Source organism: Amblyomma maculatum, chromosome 5, assembly GCF_055883805.1.
Source record: "Amblyomma maculatum isolate TAMU_Amacu chromosome 5, ASM5588380v1, whole genome shotgun sequence".
Classification (NCBI taxonomy): Eukaryota; Metazoa; Arthropoda; class Arachnida; order Ixodida; family Ixodidae; genus Amblyomma; species Amblyomma maculatum.
The window spans coordinates 105,219,622-105,234,845 of record NC_139348.1 but is presented as its reverse complement, the minus strand read 5'-3'; the positions used below and the strand labels follow the sequence as shown (position 1 = coordinate 105,234,845).

General features: G+C 41.5%; 1 protein-coding gene across 1 annotated transcript; it reads right to left on the bottom strand.

The window, feature by feature from the left end:
• Positions 1-1,169: 1,169 nt before the first annotated feature.
• Positions 1,170-13,850, bottom strand: LOC146189114 (uncharacterized). Its single transcript, XM_084603209.1, has 5 exons — positions 13,734-13,850; positions 9,348-9,499; positions 6,390-6,457; positions 3,415-3,492; positions 1,170-1,306 (listed from the first exon to the last, which is right to left on the bottom strand). The coding sequence occupies exons 1-5, from the start codon at positions 13,848-13,850 to the stop codon at positions 1,170-1,172; spliced, it is 552 nt and encodes a 183-aa protein (XP_084459335.1).
• Positions 13,851-15,224: the final 1,374 nt, after the last annotated feature.

Sequence of the window (15,224 nt, the reverse complement as noted above, 5' to 3'; positions counted from 1 at the left end):
TGTCGTAGGTGCTCGCTACAGGCGTGTCAGTGGTGCGTCGGACGACTATGCGCTCACATGATAATCGCTGGCATACGTTGGCACTCACTGATCATCGAACGAATAATTATCAGCTTTACTTGGGAGTAAGAACAGACACTACGGCGGGTTCGCTGGGCTCCTAGAAGAAGAAGAAACGACACAGCCATTTACAGTCTACGCAGAGTGAACTTTGGCGATAGCCGAGATCTTTTCTGGACAGGAGGCTCGCTGACTGTTTCTCGCCACCAGCGGAATCGACAGGAGCGGGTGCTGTTGTATCGCTTCAAAGCCGGAGAAAGTTCAACCATCGACTGGCTATACCTGATATGGACTGATATGGATTGATATGGACTGACTGATATGGATTGGGCTGCTTAGGAGAACCCAAGCAGCACAATCCATATCAGTCAATATTGGCATTGTGTTGGTAATGTCTTGCCCTGCATAGAACAGTACATTGCAAACATATTCCAGTATTGGGCCTATGGTTAACCGCTGTTTGATTTCACATCAAGCCCATCGCTGCTTTGCGCTGAATTCCATTCAGCAGCCACCCGCTCCATCCCGCTCCAAGGGGAGGATGGTGAATAAATTTCCCAGTGTGAAGCGGAAGGTGACTCAGCCTTTAATATCCCTGACCTCTGCTTCCGTTACAACTTCTAATGCTTTGTAACGCCTGATAAATGGAAAGGCGCATCTACATAGCAATACTGATAATGTGGGACGCGATTCGAGAGAGGCTATCCTAGGCATATACTGGACATCTGGAAATTTTGGGCAGGAATTAACACTCTAAGCCTGCTGAATGTAAATGAAACGGTACTGAATAACCGGCGCTAATAGCAGAGCCATGCTTTTAGGACGATGGGCTGATTAGCGAGCGGGCTGAATTGTTACCCTGTCTGTTATTTTTTTTTGTATCTTGTGAGGCTGTAAAGACGCCTAAATTATTCCGGAGACCTTCAGTGCGGCGACTTCACATATCCGACGGGTTGTAAAACCCCACAATATTTTTTTATGTTTGCGGCTTGATGTTTATTTATTCAACCACAATCTATACACACTGACTTCCTTCAGCATTCCTTCAAATGACGCTGCTGCTCTCTCGTTGCTGCTGGCCTGTGCAATTTTCCGGCATTCTACTGCTGTCAGTAGTCACCCTCCCCGTCGGGGCATAGGTCCCTACTGTGTGCGGGAGGCACGACGCCACACGTGTCGACAAAATGGTCGATGCACACCTGAGGCACTGAATCCTTCAGTGCAAGCGTGGTCCACAGGAGACACTCTGAGAGGTCAAAGAAGAGAAAAATGAGCCATCTTTATCCTGACTATTTTATCCTACAAAATGAAAGCACCCCCCCCCCCCCCCCCCACACACACACACTCCCGGGAAACGACGTCTTTGAAATAGGTATTATGGTTTTGCGCGAAAAAATATACGAAATCAGCCTTTCTGCGAAATCTCAGGTAAATATCAGATATTGTGACGAAGGTCGGCAGTTAAGAAAAAAAGTCTCCGTTTACAACGCATTCGATTGGGGACGAAGACAAGTTTTCATTTTGAAACTTTGGCTTGGCATCTGAATTGAGGCTACCCCTGAACCAGTGTTGAGTTGTGTTTTGTACTACATGACCATATCCTTCTTCTTGTTCTGCCCTGGGCTCAGTTTGCAATATACTCAACAAAGATTAAGGCGTTCATTATGAAAAAATAATTACGTTCCCAGGTCCAAAACGTTAGTAATCTGTTGCTCACAATTAACGTTGCCCTTTGGAAATTAGTACCACTGTAAAAAATAATCTCTCTCTCTCTCTCACACACACACACACTCTCTCTCTCTCTCTCTCTCTCTATATATATATATATATATATATATATATATATATATATATATATATATATATGTAGAGAGAGTGTAAAAAATAATCTCTCTCTCTCTCTCACACACACACACTCTCTCTCTCTCTCTATATATATATATATATATATATGTAGAGAGAGTGTGTGTGTGTGTGTGAGAGAGAGAGATTATTTTTTACAGTGGTACTAATTTCCAAAGGGCAACGTTAATTGTGAGCAACAGATTACTAACGTTTTGGACCTGGGAACGTAATTATTTTTTCATAATGAACGCCTTAATCTTTGTTGAGTATATTGCAAACTGAGCCCAGGGCAGAACAAGAAGAAGGATATGGTCATGTAGTACAAAACACAACTCAACACTGGTTCAGGGGTAGCCTCAATTCAGATGCCAAGCCAAAGTTTCAAAATGAAAACTTGTCTTCGTCCCCAATCGAATGCGTTGTAAACGGAGACTTTTTTTCTTAACTGCCGACCTTCGTCACAATATCTGATATTTACCTGAGATTTCGAAGAAAGGCCGATTTCGTATATTTTTTATATATTTTTTATATATAAATATAGGTGTATATTTTTATACACACACACACACACACACACACACACATATATATATATGTTGAAAAGTACTGGAACTGAGACGCGCGCTGAGCGTGAGCGCGATTGCCTAGCCTTTTTATTTTCCACTTCCTCGTCGTCTTCCGCTCCGCTTCTCCGATCTCTACTTCATCTTTGTTGTCTCGGTATCACAATATATATGTATATGTATATGTATATGTATATGTATATGTATATGTATATGTATATGTATATGTATATGTATATGCAGAACACTAAGGTAATGTTCAACAGCCTCGGGAAGGAACAGCAGTTTACATTAGGTAGCGAAGTACTGGAAGTAGTAGGCGAATATAGGTAGTAACCGCAGATCCTGACCATGAAAAGGAAATAACAAGAAGAATAACATTGGGATGGAGCGCATTTGGCAAGCACTCACAGATTATGACTAGCATCTTACCGGTATCGCTAAAGAGGCAAGTATATAACAGTTGCATCTTACCTGTACTCACCTATGGGGCTGAAACGTGGAGGCTAACCAAGAGAGTTCTACTTAAGTTGAGGACAACCCAGAGGGCTATGGAACGAAAAATGGTAGCGGTAAGATTAAGAGATAGGCAGCGTGCAAAGTGGGTCAGAGAAATAACTCAAGTTACCGACATTTTAGTGCAAATTAAGAAGAAGAAATGGGCATGGGCAGGACATGTAGTGCGAAGAGAGGATAACCGATGGTCGCTTAGGGTAACAAACTGGATTCCAAGGGAAGGAAAGCGTAGCAGGGGACGGCAGAAAGTAGGTGGGCGGATGAGATTAAGAATTTCGCAGGGGTCAAGTGGATGCAGCTAGCACAGAACCGGGTTAAGTGGAGAAATATGGGAGAGGCCTTCGCCCTGCAGTGGGTACAGTCAGGCTGATGATATATATATATATATTGTTATGTGTTGTAAGAAATTGCTCCATTGAAGATGACTTACGATGTCCTTTGTACTCCACGTCCATCACTGCGCAGTCCTCATTCTCAAAGTAAAAGATGCCCTCCAGATGCGTCGGATCTGCAGAAAATTAATGCGAACAAGCCGCACAAATTCAATGTTAAAGCTCATGATCACCTCCGAGCAGTGCTCCAAATACGGTGTAATGCAACAGCTCTCGAGAAAGCAGCTTAATCAATAAGGCATACGTACATAGTGGCGTACGCTTTCAGAACATACGATTAAGTATTATAGTATCTCTGGCGATCGATCTTGTTTTGATGTATTACCGTACGTTATATATTCGCGCTGAAACCACAGGGGGTGGCATAGTACTGGAGACTGAAGTAGAGAGTTCGAAAAGAACGGAACGCAAGCTGAAGAAAAGCACGCTTAGCACTGATATTGATTTTAGCACGAATAAAATAATACATGCGGTGAAAAGTTGTAGTCAAAATGATCGGTAGCACTTTGAAAACAAAAAAAAATACAGCCGGGGTTTTAAATCTCCTAAAACTATTAGGCCATGCTGGAGCCATGTTTCGCATGATATAGAAAGGTTTTTGCTTGACGGTTTGCCATTGAGAGACTGCCACTTAGTATGGCAAAGTATGAAACGTTTTGACGTTGGTTTGGTTTTTAGACAAAAGAAGGCGCAGCATTTGTCTCTCAAATCGGCGGACACCTTCACTTGCAAGTTACGGCATATAATGGGGGGTATATATGTCGTGGGTTCGAATCCCTGTCGAAAATTAGCTTCCAACTTGACTAGCCGATGGATGCCAAAAGGAAAGCGAAATGATATGACGTCAACCTGAACGCTGAGCAAAAAACGGTTGCGTCACAATTTTGTTACGATATCACGATATATTTTTGTTGGACACAAAAGCGTTCGCGAGTTTTGCTATGATCCTCCGGATAAGTTCTTTCGCACCAACAAAAAGAAAAGATGCGTACCTTACTTTCTCGCTGCTTGTTATTGAGTGCATGTTTATACAAATATGATTTCATATGAAAATGAAACCAATGAAGCATCGAAAATTTCGTGCAGTCGAAAAAACAAAAAATAATTTTTCAAACTTTTCTCAGCGTAGTGACGAAAGCCATCATGTTTACTGAGGCAACACTTACAAAGAAGTTGTTTCTAAATGATCGTCTGGAATAATTACGTCTTGCTAATAATGCACGTGGGGCTGATATAAATATTGGAACTGTTCATGTTGATAACTCTAGATGAAGCCTTGGATATATATGACCATTCTTATGTAACTATGTTTTGTTCCATCATTTAATCTGTTGGGTAATTGCTTTCATCTAGTGTGTATATTTTCTCACCACTCCTAGAGCTGTGGAGGTCTATTTCCTTTGTATTACGTATGCGACTAGCTGCTCAGGCCTAAAACTTTCCGCTGTACATATATATATATATATATATATATATATATATATATATATATATATATATATATATATATATATATATATATATATATAGGGGAGATGAGGGTGCTCGTTATAATACATGAAGGAAAGAAGCCAACAGTCGGCGATGCCAAGGAAAGCGTTGGAGACGGTACTTTATGTTTTTTTTAATGTTTACTTGGATAATCAGAGCAATTAGTAATGTAATCTGTTTAGGGGAAAGATAAAATAAGCACAAAGTAGAAGAAAAGACAACGTGCCGATGGTGGGAACCGAACCCACGACCTCCGAATATCGCGTCCGGTGCTCTTCCAACTGAGCTACATCGGCCGCTGTCCCCCCTGCTACTTTCTTGGGTATTAATGTTGTCTGTACACGAACCTTGAGAGTGTTCACCAGCGCCACCCTCAGCCATAGCGGCGGACGTGGAACGTCCTTTGTTACCGCCAGCGTCACGTAGAACCTGATCAAGAGCGAGGGCGAAAGCTGTGCTAGAACCCTCTTACGCTACCTATGGCTTCAAGACTGCCCCTTTTCTTCTACTTTGTGTTTAATTATCTTTCCCCTAAACAGATTACATTACTAATTTCTGTGATTATCCAAGTAAGCATTAAAAAAAAACAAAGTACCATCCCCAACGCTTTCCTTGGCATCGCCGACTGTTCGCTTCTGTCATTCACACACACACACACACACACACACACACACATATATATATATATATATATATATATATATATATATATATATATATATATATATATATATATATATATATATATATATATACAGGGTCTTGGATATTTGGAGGCTGGGATTTAAAAAATTCCTATGCAACATCTACTACCCATTCGAGCTGGAATAACGTTCACAAAGTAGCAAATTATAGTCTACGTTATCTGATAAGAGATTCAACATCGGTGCTTGCCTAGATTTTCCGAAATCGAGAAAAACCTGCTCTCGGTGGCGTGCACAATTTTCGCAGAAGAGAGTCGAAAAGCTATTTTGACATGGAGCGTCGTCTGTCGGGCAGCGAGGCAAGCGCGCTAACGGCCGGGATGGAGCGTGCCTCACTGCTCGACAGATGACGTACCATGTCAAAGCAGCGTTTCGACTCTCTTCTGCGAAAATTGTGCACGCCGCCGAGAGCAGTTTTTCCTCGATTTCGGAAAATCTAGCAAGTACCGATGTTGAATCACTTATCAGACAAAGTAGACGATATATTGCTACTTTGTGAACGTTATTTCAGCTCGAATGGGGTAGTGGATTTTGCATAGGAATTTTTCAAATCCCAGCCAAATATTCAAGACCCTGTATATATATATATACCGAGCGGGATACTTATTGCTGAGAACAAATCCTATATCTTCCATGGTGTCTTAAATGACACAGTACAGGGCTCAAAAGAATATACTGTACCTGGCAAGTTTTTAATTAATTCTGAACGTACCTGTATAGCTGTGTATAGTTGTTAAAGATAGTGTCCCTATCACATCTGCTATTCTCTTTTTTTTTTAAGGCCGAGCCATAACCCTAGCAAAAGAGCACCCACTCACCATCTCCCACCGTCATGTCCATGGTACCGGGAGTTTCCCCAGGCCTCTCATAGAATGTAATTTCTTGCCTGCGTGTATATGAATAGTAAGGGGGGGGGAGGGGGTAGAGAGAGCCCATTTTATTGCTGAGTGAAGAGTTTCACCTTTTAAGCGCAGCCAGCGCGCCACTAATAGTTCTTAGCAGATGCCCGACGAGGCCACATGTCAAGCTTAATGCATGGCCAGCTTCTTCTAGCATGCAGTTGTGGCGGTAATTCTACCGACATGAAACCGACTTTTTTTGCCGTTTTATCGTTTCCTGGTTGCCTAGCAAATCTTTTTCGTTCTTATGACACCCTTTATCTCCGATGAGTACCATGTTAAATAATGTATGTTTGAAGATTGTAGCAATCAGTAAAGTGAATGAATGAAATGAACAAGGACTCCATGGCGAAGAGGATACATACAATTTTTTTATACACTGCGGCAAAGGCACTTGTCAATTTTCTGGCCGTGCGGTGCTCTCCATTACCAGTTCCTAGGTCTGTGTCATTATTTTTCATCTTCAGATTCCAAGGCATGAGTGCCAGTTGTTAACTGCAGAGGTTTTGGAGCATGCTGCGATGTTTACTTTATGATCGTTAAAATACACATATTATATACACGCTTAGAGGGCTAGTCTCATACATAGTGACGAATAATGAATATTGCACCAAGTGTATGTATCACACCTTCACCACGATGAGGGCGCAGCTAACACGATACGAGAATATACTTTAGCGAAATTTTCACGAGCCTCCTCAGTTGTTTGACTGCTCTCAACAATATTCTTTATAATGCAAACCGATGTGCCTTCAAGTAAATTCGTTTTCGAACTGTAGTTTGCCTAGCGAAATATTCTAAACTGAAAGATAAAAGTGGCGCTTTTATAACAGCTTGGCTCCATGGTAGACAGAGGTCAAGGATATGGGATTCTGGAAAACACTAAGCAAAATGAACAACGTATTTGGGAGAAGCATCAGTGCCTAGTGTGGTGTTTTGACAAAAAGTGTCGTATTCGTTTTCCAAAACGTTAATAATTAGCGGAACTTAGTGTAAATAATATAGGACTTTCGCTTCCATCAGGAAGCCCCGGTGGACGTCATGAAAGCGTGGTGTGGGATGAAAAATTGTGACCTAGAAAATCTGCTTGCTTCCATGTAATTTTCATTGATTGCCGAGAAGTTCTGGGAGCCAAATCGGACGAATACTATCCTAGCTGGGCAGGCTATCAAATGCAAATAGAAGATAGCCCGTGATTCACCAGGGTGGCGGAGCTAGCGGATTCTAGGATATGGAAAGAGTAGAAGGCGCCGGGGCAAAGATTACGGTTGGCAAATGAGATGTAGGAAGTCACCGAGGGGGTGGCCCATGTACCATGACGATAAATACTTTATGAGGCAGGCATTAATGTAACTGATATGTGCATCTCTGTAGGTGGAATACCTAGTTCGTTTTTTTATCAAATAAGCGCCAGTGTTTTAGCTTACGCTCTTATCAGTAAAAAAGCTAGATTATTTGGATGGTTTGCATTCAGCGCTCCAGCATTTGCAATACATTTTTAGTGGCTTCTGCCATCGTCAAAGGATACCATGATTGTGTAGATATTTTATACGCGATGACCCTGGAGTAAAATTTGTAATTATGTAATAATAATAATAATAATAATAATAATAATAATAATAATAATAATAATAATAATAATAATAATAATAATAATAATAATAATAATAATAATAATAATAATAATAATAATAATAATATCTTGTTTTCACCTCCCAGTTCACAAAATATATGCTAAAACCCGCCTAAGCGCTATCGCTTGTGTGCGCGGCTGCAGGCAGCCGTAGTAATAATTACATGAAAAAACAGCGAAAAATAGAAAACGAAAAGAAAAAAACATAAATTAAATTCAAACCCGAAACTTGCTTGTCCTATAAGAACAAACCAAGAAACAAAAAATGTGCAATACAAAAAAAAACAACAACAACAAATCTTCATCCTTGCACACTCTCACAGAGGGTATAAAGTAATCAAAGACATGGCAAAGAATATTGTATCAGCCGATATTGTCATTCAGCCACAATCGACGAAACGTATTCAGATGTTTTATTCCTTTAGTGAGTGGTCGCGACTGTTCGCATTTTATTAAAGTAGTTAGGAACACAAAAAATACGTTTTTTCCATGTGTAATGAAGATGCGGGGTATAATATGCTTTTCCAACTGACGGAGAGGCCGGGCTTTAACTTCTTCGGTTTTTAACTTTTGTGTAATATATCACAAATAAATTGCTTGTGGTCACAAAAACGGCTGCCTATGTAGCTGGCGAGGACTATCTCTTTCGAAAGTGCATGCAGCCTCAATATAGAAAGGGCAGTTCGATTTGGGCGCCATCTAGGTTACTGCGAAGCTGCGCAACTCCAGCAGCGAATGATGAATGTGCCGTGAATGTCCTGCGCATCTCACGAGGTTTGTGCGATGAAAATTCCACTACCACTTCATGACTTTACAGGACTTTTCTTAGTTGTAAATTAAATCAGGTTTAACGTGGTTGAACTTAGTATGACGCACGAAAGCGCTAGCTTGGCGCAGCTTATCATGGCTAACTTTATCGAACACAAACGCAACTAATTTTAAGGTCAAAGGCCAATCTTTTCACATACTTTCTTCCATACAACAGTGCTGTCGCACCAAAACCTGTCATGACAATGCCTCTCTTTTTTGCTACAAATCTGAAACTGGCCCCAACCATGGACCTGTGCTTAATTGCTGAACAGTTATTTAGACAATTTTATTTCGACATCAAGGTAATTAGCATGCGATTAAAGAAAGTTCGCGAAAAGATTTCTTTTTTACGTTCCTATCGCACCATTTAAGATAACTTTTGGAGGATTTTGTTTAAACCCCCTTTTTGATGATGGTAGCAGAGTTACTCATACTTAGGTGAATGGTCGGTCTCTGGAAGTACCCAGACGAACGTCGCAGTCTGTGTTTCGTAATTTATCTCCGTTCGATTCGCGATCAGGCACTCGAACACGGTGTCGTTGTCGGAGTCCGATATGGCCACAGCGTACGGATAGTCAGATAATACCTGTTGATGCAGGCGCAGGTTAGGCGTGAGTAATTAAGAAACAAGCATCACGACAGTCAGTCATTTCAGTCGAGGAGAAGAAAATTAGAAGCTTAAGACATATATAGGTCGTTTTAAGTTGTCTCGTCGGGAATCTGTGAGCGCACACCTATATTGATGTGTTCAACCAACCAGTCCCCTTTAAAACTTTGCTGTTTCATGAAAGTAGGTATAACAGCAGCGCTGAAGTAAAAGCCTTTTTATTTTTATGTATGAATATATTTCAGGAAATGCTATTAACGTGGCTTGTGGTATGAATGATGGAAACACAACGCCCGAATGCCTCTTGTGTGTTATAAAAAGGTGTGATAACTTTTCTATATATGAAATTTCCTTTAGGAGACAAGCGACTACTTTTGACAAGATCTAATCAAGTGGGATTTGTTCAAGGAGGGTTTTTCTTCTACAATTCTTGGGCTGTACAAGGTGCGGCTTATATATAGAAAGACCAAATGCAATGTATATAGACAGCATACTGATTTCAGGTGGGAAAGAATGCGTAGTGAGATACTTTAAAGCTTTCAGAAACTGTAGAAATAAGCATAATTGAATTAAGGCTACCAAAAGTAGACATGACAAGCCGACACAACATGCCGGATGCTAAAAGTAAAATATAGCATGTAACTTAATTTTTTATCAGATTGGTGAGACTATACCCAGGGAAGAAACTGAAGAAGTCCCACTGGTGTTGGATTAAAATGCGAGCTTACGCTTGCGAATTTCTCAACGAGGTGCGAGCGATTTTAAGAGGCAAGATATATTATTGAAGACGACGCATGTCTTAGTGCTTTGTCAGGCCTGAGATGAAAAGAACTTTCTCAAATTCTGTGAGATTGTTATCACAAGCACTGGGTGAACATCGGAGTGATATAATAGACACAATGCAAATTGATAAAGAGAGCCAGCCAGACATTTCACATAATGAATGGAGCATTGAAATAAATATATTTAATTAATTAATCTATTTATTTATACATAGTCAACCGCAATATAGCGCTGTAGTGGGAGTGGGTGAGGAAGACATGCATGGAAACATGCAGAGGGGTATTCAACGCTGAAATATACTAGATATACAAAGCATAAAAATAAATGCAAGATAAGAGGCGCAAAGCAACAAAAGTTCGAACGAGAGCAGAGTACATAATCACCGGTAGGTTACAGGTATGCATACAATGATTCTGCGTCTTGAATTGCTGCTACAAAACGTTCAAGATCAAAGCAACGAATGTTCCAATGTTATGAGTGAGCTCAATAGCCAATGGGACGAGGAAAAAAAAAACTAAACTGGAACGTGTTAGTACGTGCGTAGAGGGCGTCAAGTTAAGTTCATGATTACTTCAGGTTGATGTTTCTGGAGCAAACGTGCAGTGGTTGGATTAAAGCGACGCTGAACAATTGACTACGCACTGCAAGAATTTTAATGGTTTCTATGCGATGACGTGTAAAAAGCGTTGTTGGTTTCGGGGCAGGAAGTGCCGAAGACGGCGAGAAATAGCCTAGAAATAGAGAAATAGAAATAGCTCTAACCCATTGATCTGCGATTGTGTATATATGGATTCGAAACTACAGAAGCATAACCTGAAACTGGACGAAATAGTGATTTATACATTAGTAGCTCTATGTCTACAGGAGAGTTAGTTAATGCACCTCTCCGAAAGCCCAACATTTTAATGGATTTGTTATAGGTTTAATCAATGGGATTAGTCCAAGACAAGTTAACCGTGAAAATGACACCAAATTATTTATACTTGGCTACACTAATTAAGGTACGCCCCTGATATGAGTAACTAAAAGTCGTTGGAGAAGCTTTATTCGAGAAGGACATCAGGACAGTTTTATCAACGTTAATTCTCATCTGCACCAAGAACAAAATCTAGCAAAAGACTCTGGTATTCGAAAATGAAACATTTATTTACTTCGTATAAAACCCAATTTTTAGCGTAAAGACGATCGTTAGAAGAATTTTAGTTAGGTAAATCGTTTATGTATATTAAGAAAAATAATGGCCCGTGGACGGAGTCTTGAGGAACGTAACCCTTGATGTATATTAATTAAAGTAGAGTCAGTGGATCTGTATGAAACGGACTGGGATTATTGTGATAGGAAGTTGGAAATCCTATTAACTAGTTGGAAGTTATTTAGTACAGAATTGAGTTTAGTAAAAAGTTAAAATATGCGGTGTCAAATGCCTTCGAGAAATCAATAAAAATTGGATTAACCTCTTTATTAAGGTCAAGGCGAAGTGAAATGCCGTGCAAGAATTCAACCGTGTTACTGTCCTAAAACCGCGTCTGAACCCGTGCTGAGTGTTAGAGAGTAAATTATTATATTATAAGAAAAACATGATGTGCTTATAAAGAATATGTTCCAGCATTTTGCGTGATTGTGAACTCACCAATGATATCGGCCTGTGGTTTGACAAAAGTGGTTGATCAGCAGATTTACAAAGAGGAAGCACTTTGGCTAACTTGGTTTGGTTTGGTTTGTGGGGTTTAACGTCCCAAAGCGACTAAGGCTAAGAGAGACGCCGTAGTGGAGTATTCCACAAATTTCGACCACCTGGGGTTCTTTAACGTGCACTGACATCGCACAGCACATGGTCGGGTGCCTGGCTTTTTGCCTCTATAGAAAAGCGGCCGCTGTGGCCGGCATCTCTGTTGCTCCCAGTGCACATCTAACCAATACCAGGGAGAAATTTTGTCCTTCCTCATCTTTAATTGAGCAATTTGCGAGTGTTTTGGGCTTTTCCGAATATTGTTCCGGCTCCGTAATACTACGGAGCCAGCTCCGCCGATCAAGCTTTTGCTCAGCCTTATTAGAGAGATTTAGCTTACCGTGATCCGCGATCCGCCACCGTGGCTCTCTACCGCGCGTGGGCGGGGCGGTCAAGCTGATTGGTCCCGACGCGGCAGGTCTGTGTGCCAACATCCAGTATGTGGCGCCATCTGTCGGCGTCAAGGGGGATCTGGGCATGCGCAGTGAAACGCGCGGTGGCGGATTCTAGAAGCGGATCGCGGATCACGGTAAGCTAAAACTCTCTATTAACACACACCGCTGGTGCGCTTGGGCATGGGCTCTAGAAACCGGCCTATCTTCACCTTGCAGCGCATCGGAACATTTCAAACACTGAAGCGTGCTATGAAATATTTTGGTTGTACCTGTGAACGCGGTTCTATGAAAGCTCCCTGAGATGAACTGTATAGTTGCTTTGCAGATACCTGGCGACGATTATCGGCTCAGACAAATATAGATAGAAAAAGAAACACGGCGGCTTACGAGCATGGAAGAATCGTAATAATAATAATAATAATAACTGGTTCACGGGAAGGGAAAGGCGCAGTATCTGTCACACTTGCTATGTAGACACCTTAACCGCGCCGTAAGGGAAGGGATGAAGGTGGGAGTGAAAGTGGATAGAGAGAAAGAGGAGCCGTAGTGGAGGGCTACGGAGTAATTTCGACCACCTGAAGAATCGAGGCGGCTTTCTTGATGAAAGTTTCCTCGATACATATCCATGTATATCCTGCGGGATACATGTATCCCGCAGGCGCAAAATGAGACAAGGCACAATCTGTGATTATTTTAAAGTTGATCAGCCGAAATAAAGTTCATTTTTTTCATTTAACCGTTTTTTTCGGACTGTTCGTTTATTCGGACATTTTTCCCGTTCCCTTGAAGTCCGAAAAATCTGTCGGCGACTGTATAATTGTTCTACAATTAAAACCTGTAATTCTGTCCCGTTTCGAATCTTTGTCTTCCCTTAACATACGGCCATCTTTGTCAATAAATTATTCATTTATTTCAACGAAACTAATTAGCTGTTTGCTTAAACTACATTTGTTGGCAAATTCTTTCTAGCCTCCCGACGTTGCCGCTCGTCGGGGCCATTTTCTATGGCAAGTTCCAAAATTAGAAACAAGAAGTATGAGGCTATGCCTAAGTCGAGAGAAAGGAAAATAGAAATAAAGACAAGAAGGGTGGGAGGATATCAAGCACTCTGTGTCCGAACTGTCCATAAAAGCTGTTTTCTTCAGCAGACGCCCCCGTTGTATTTGCGTCCCTTTTTGCACAACCGAATTGTATACAGAAGCACTAGAAACGCTGTGTCACAACCGCGGGAAGTGGCCGATAAGGCGTGAGCGTTTAAAACCACCATTTTAAGGCTATAATCGCGAATGTCTCCGAGAGTGCTTACCTTGAAGCTGTCCGGAATCTCGCGAGGAAGCTTTAGTGGCCCACCAGGTGCCCCCAGCTTTCCAAAGACCACAGGTGACGCACAGAACACCACGGCAAGTAAGAGCAGACTGCGCATTCTGTGGTTGTTCGAGGCAGTGAGGCCTGTGCGTTTGGTGATTGCGGAGATGTCGTTTTATACGGTTGCCTCTTGTATTTTCGAAGTCACAAATAACAACCGGAATTCGGCGTTTTCTTTTTTATTATTTGTTTGAAATAGCATGGCGCCTTTTTTTCTGCTGGGTGGAAGAGGGGGGGGGGGATGGCAGGGGATAAATGCAGCGTGTATAGGGTCAAATACGTTGCTTTGATCGTGTGTCCATAGCGAAATTTACGGGTGCAGATAATTGCAAAAAAAAAAAAAATACCTTGTCGGAGGCCAACTGTAGCCTCTATTGCAATCAGATTGTGGCCACACGTATACTTTCTCAGTCATGTCTATACGGTTGCTGACATTTCCAGTTCGGCAGGTAATTGGCCCTCTGCGATAAAGGTATGTGAATCACGTCAAAGATCGTGTTCCTCTGTGACAGATTAGATGTCACACGTGTGCCAGCTGTTGCTGTGACTCTGCCGACGTGAAAAAATAAGGTCGGGTAGGCTGTATGCATTTCTGTGGTTGATTGGCTTTGATGCAGTAGGAATGCTTGAGGATTAGTGTTTGGCGCACATTTCTACAACCTTTTATAGCACAAAATGTTTTGTGCGTCTTATTGGAAATAATGCTTTTATGAACTTGATGCGCACCAACGTTTAAATTTAACCGCACATAGTGATGCGGATAGAAATCACAAAGCTCTAGCTATAGCGGACATGTTTTATAAGTACGCACTTAGGCTCGTGGGAATTCCTTTCTGCCTTATTTTCCTGCCTGTTTTGTTTCTTGCAATAGCGCTGATAATGGCAGTGAAATTATGATTAGTTATTCCGAACTTCACTTTATTTGACAAAACCTTGGCACCAAGCTGCCATCGGATACGAAGAAAACCTGGCTAGAGGATGAACGACTGCTGTTTTTATTTAGAGTGATTATTATACTTTTGTTTAAATGGAGCTCCAGTGTTCGAAAGCGACTGATTATATCATGCCTTAAACCACACAGAGTGGCGCCAGTTTCAGCGTCCGGAAGCAATCTGTAGCTTTAACGCACCCTGAAATTTGTTTCGGGGTATCTCACGCCGCGCTCGCCACCTGCAGGATAGACATGAAGCGCTTTATAATCAATAGGTGATCTGGGCATTATGATATTACTTTTCCAACTTTAAAATAGGCTCGTGTGTGTGTGTGTGTGTACCTTTCGGCATAAAAATGACCAGGTTAGGAGCAGGCAACAAATATTACAGGAGCGTGGGTGCACACTCGAGTGACGTCCGTTAAAATGAGGCTGTATTGGGAAGCGAGCATGATACTTTAATTGGCTTGTGTGTGATTTCTATTGCTTGTGCTGGTAGAG

What these genes read in the sequence shown, in the direction of transcription:
- LOC146189114 (XM_084603209.1), bottom strand. Translation starts at nt 13,850, where the DNA reads ATGCGCAGTCTGCTCTTACTTGCCGTGGTGTTCTGTGCGTCACCTGTG. An exon ending in GAGACCGACCATTCACCTAA is followed by an intron (nt 6,458 to 9,347) that starts GTATGAGTAACT and finishes ATATACACGCAG; the next exon opens with GCAAGAAATTACATTCTATG. An exon ending in GGACATGACGGTGGGAGATG is followed by an intron (nt 3,493 to 6,389) that starts GTGAGTGGGTGC and finishes AATTTTCTGCAG; the next exon opens with ATCCGACGCATCTGGAGGGC.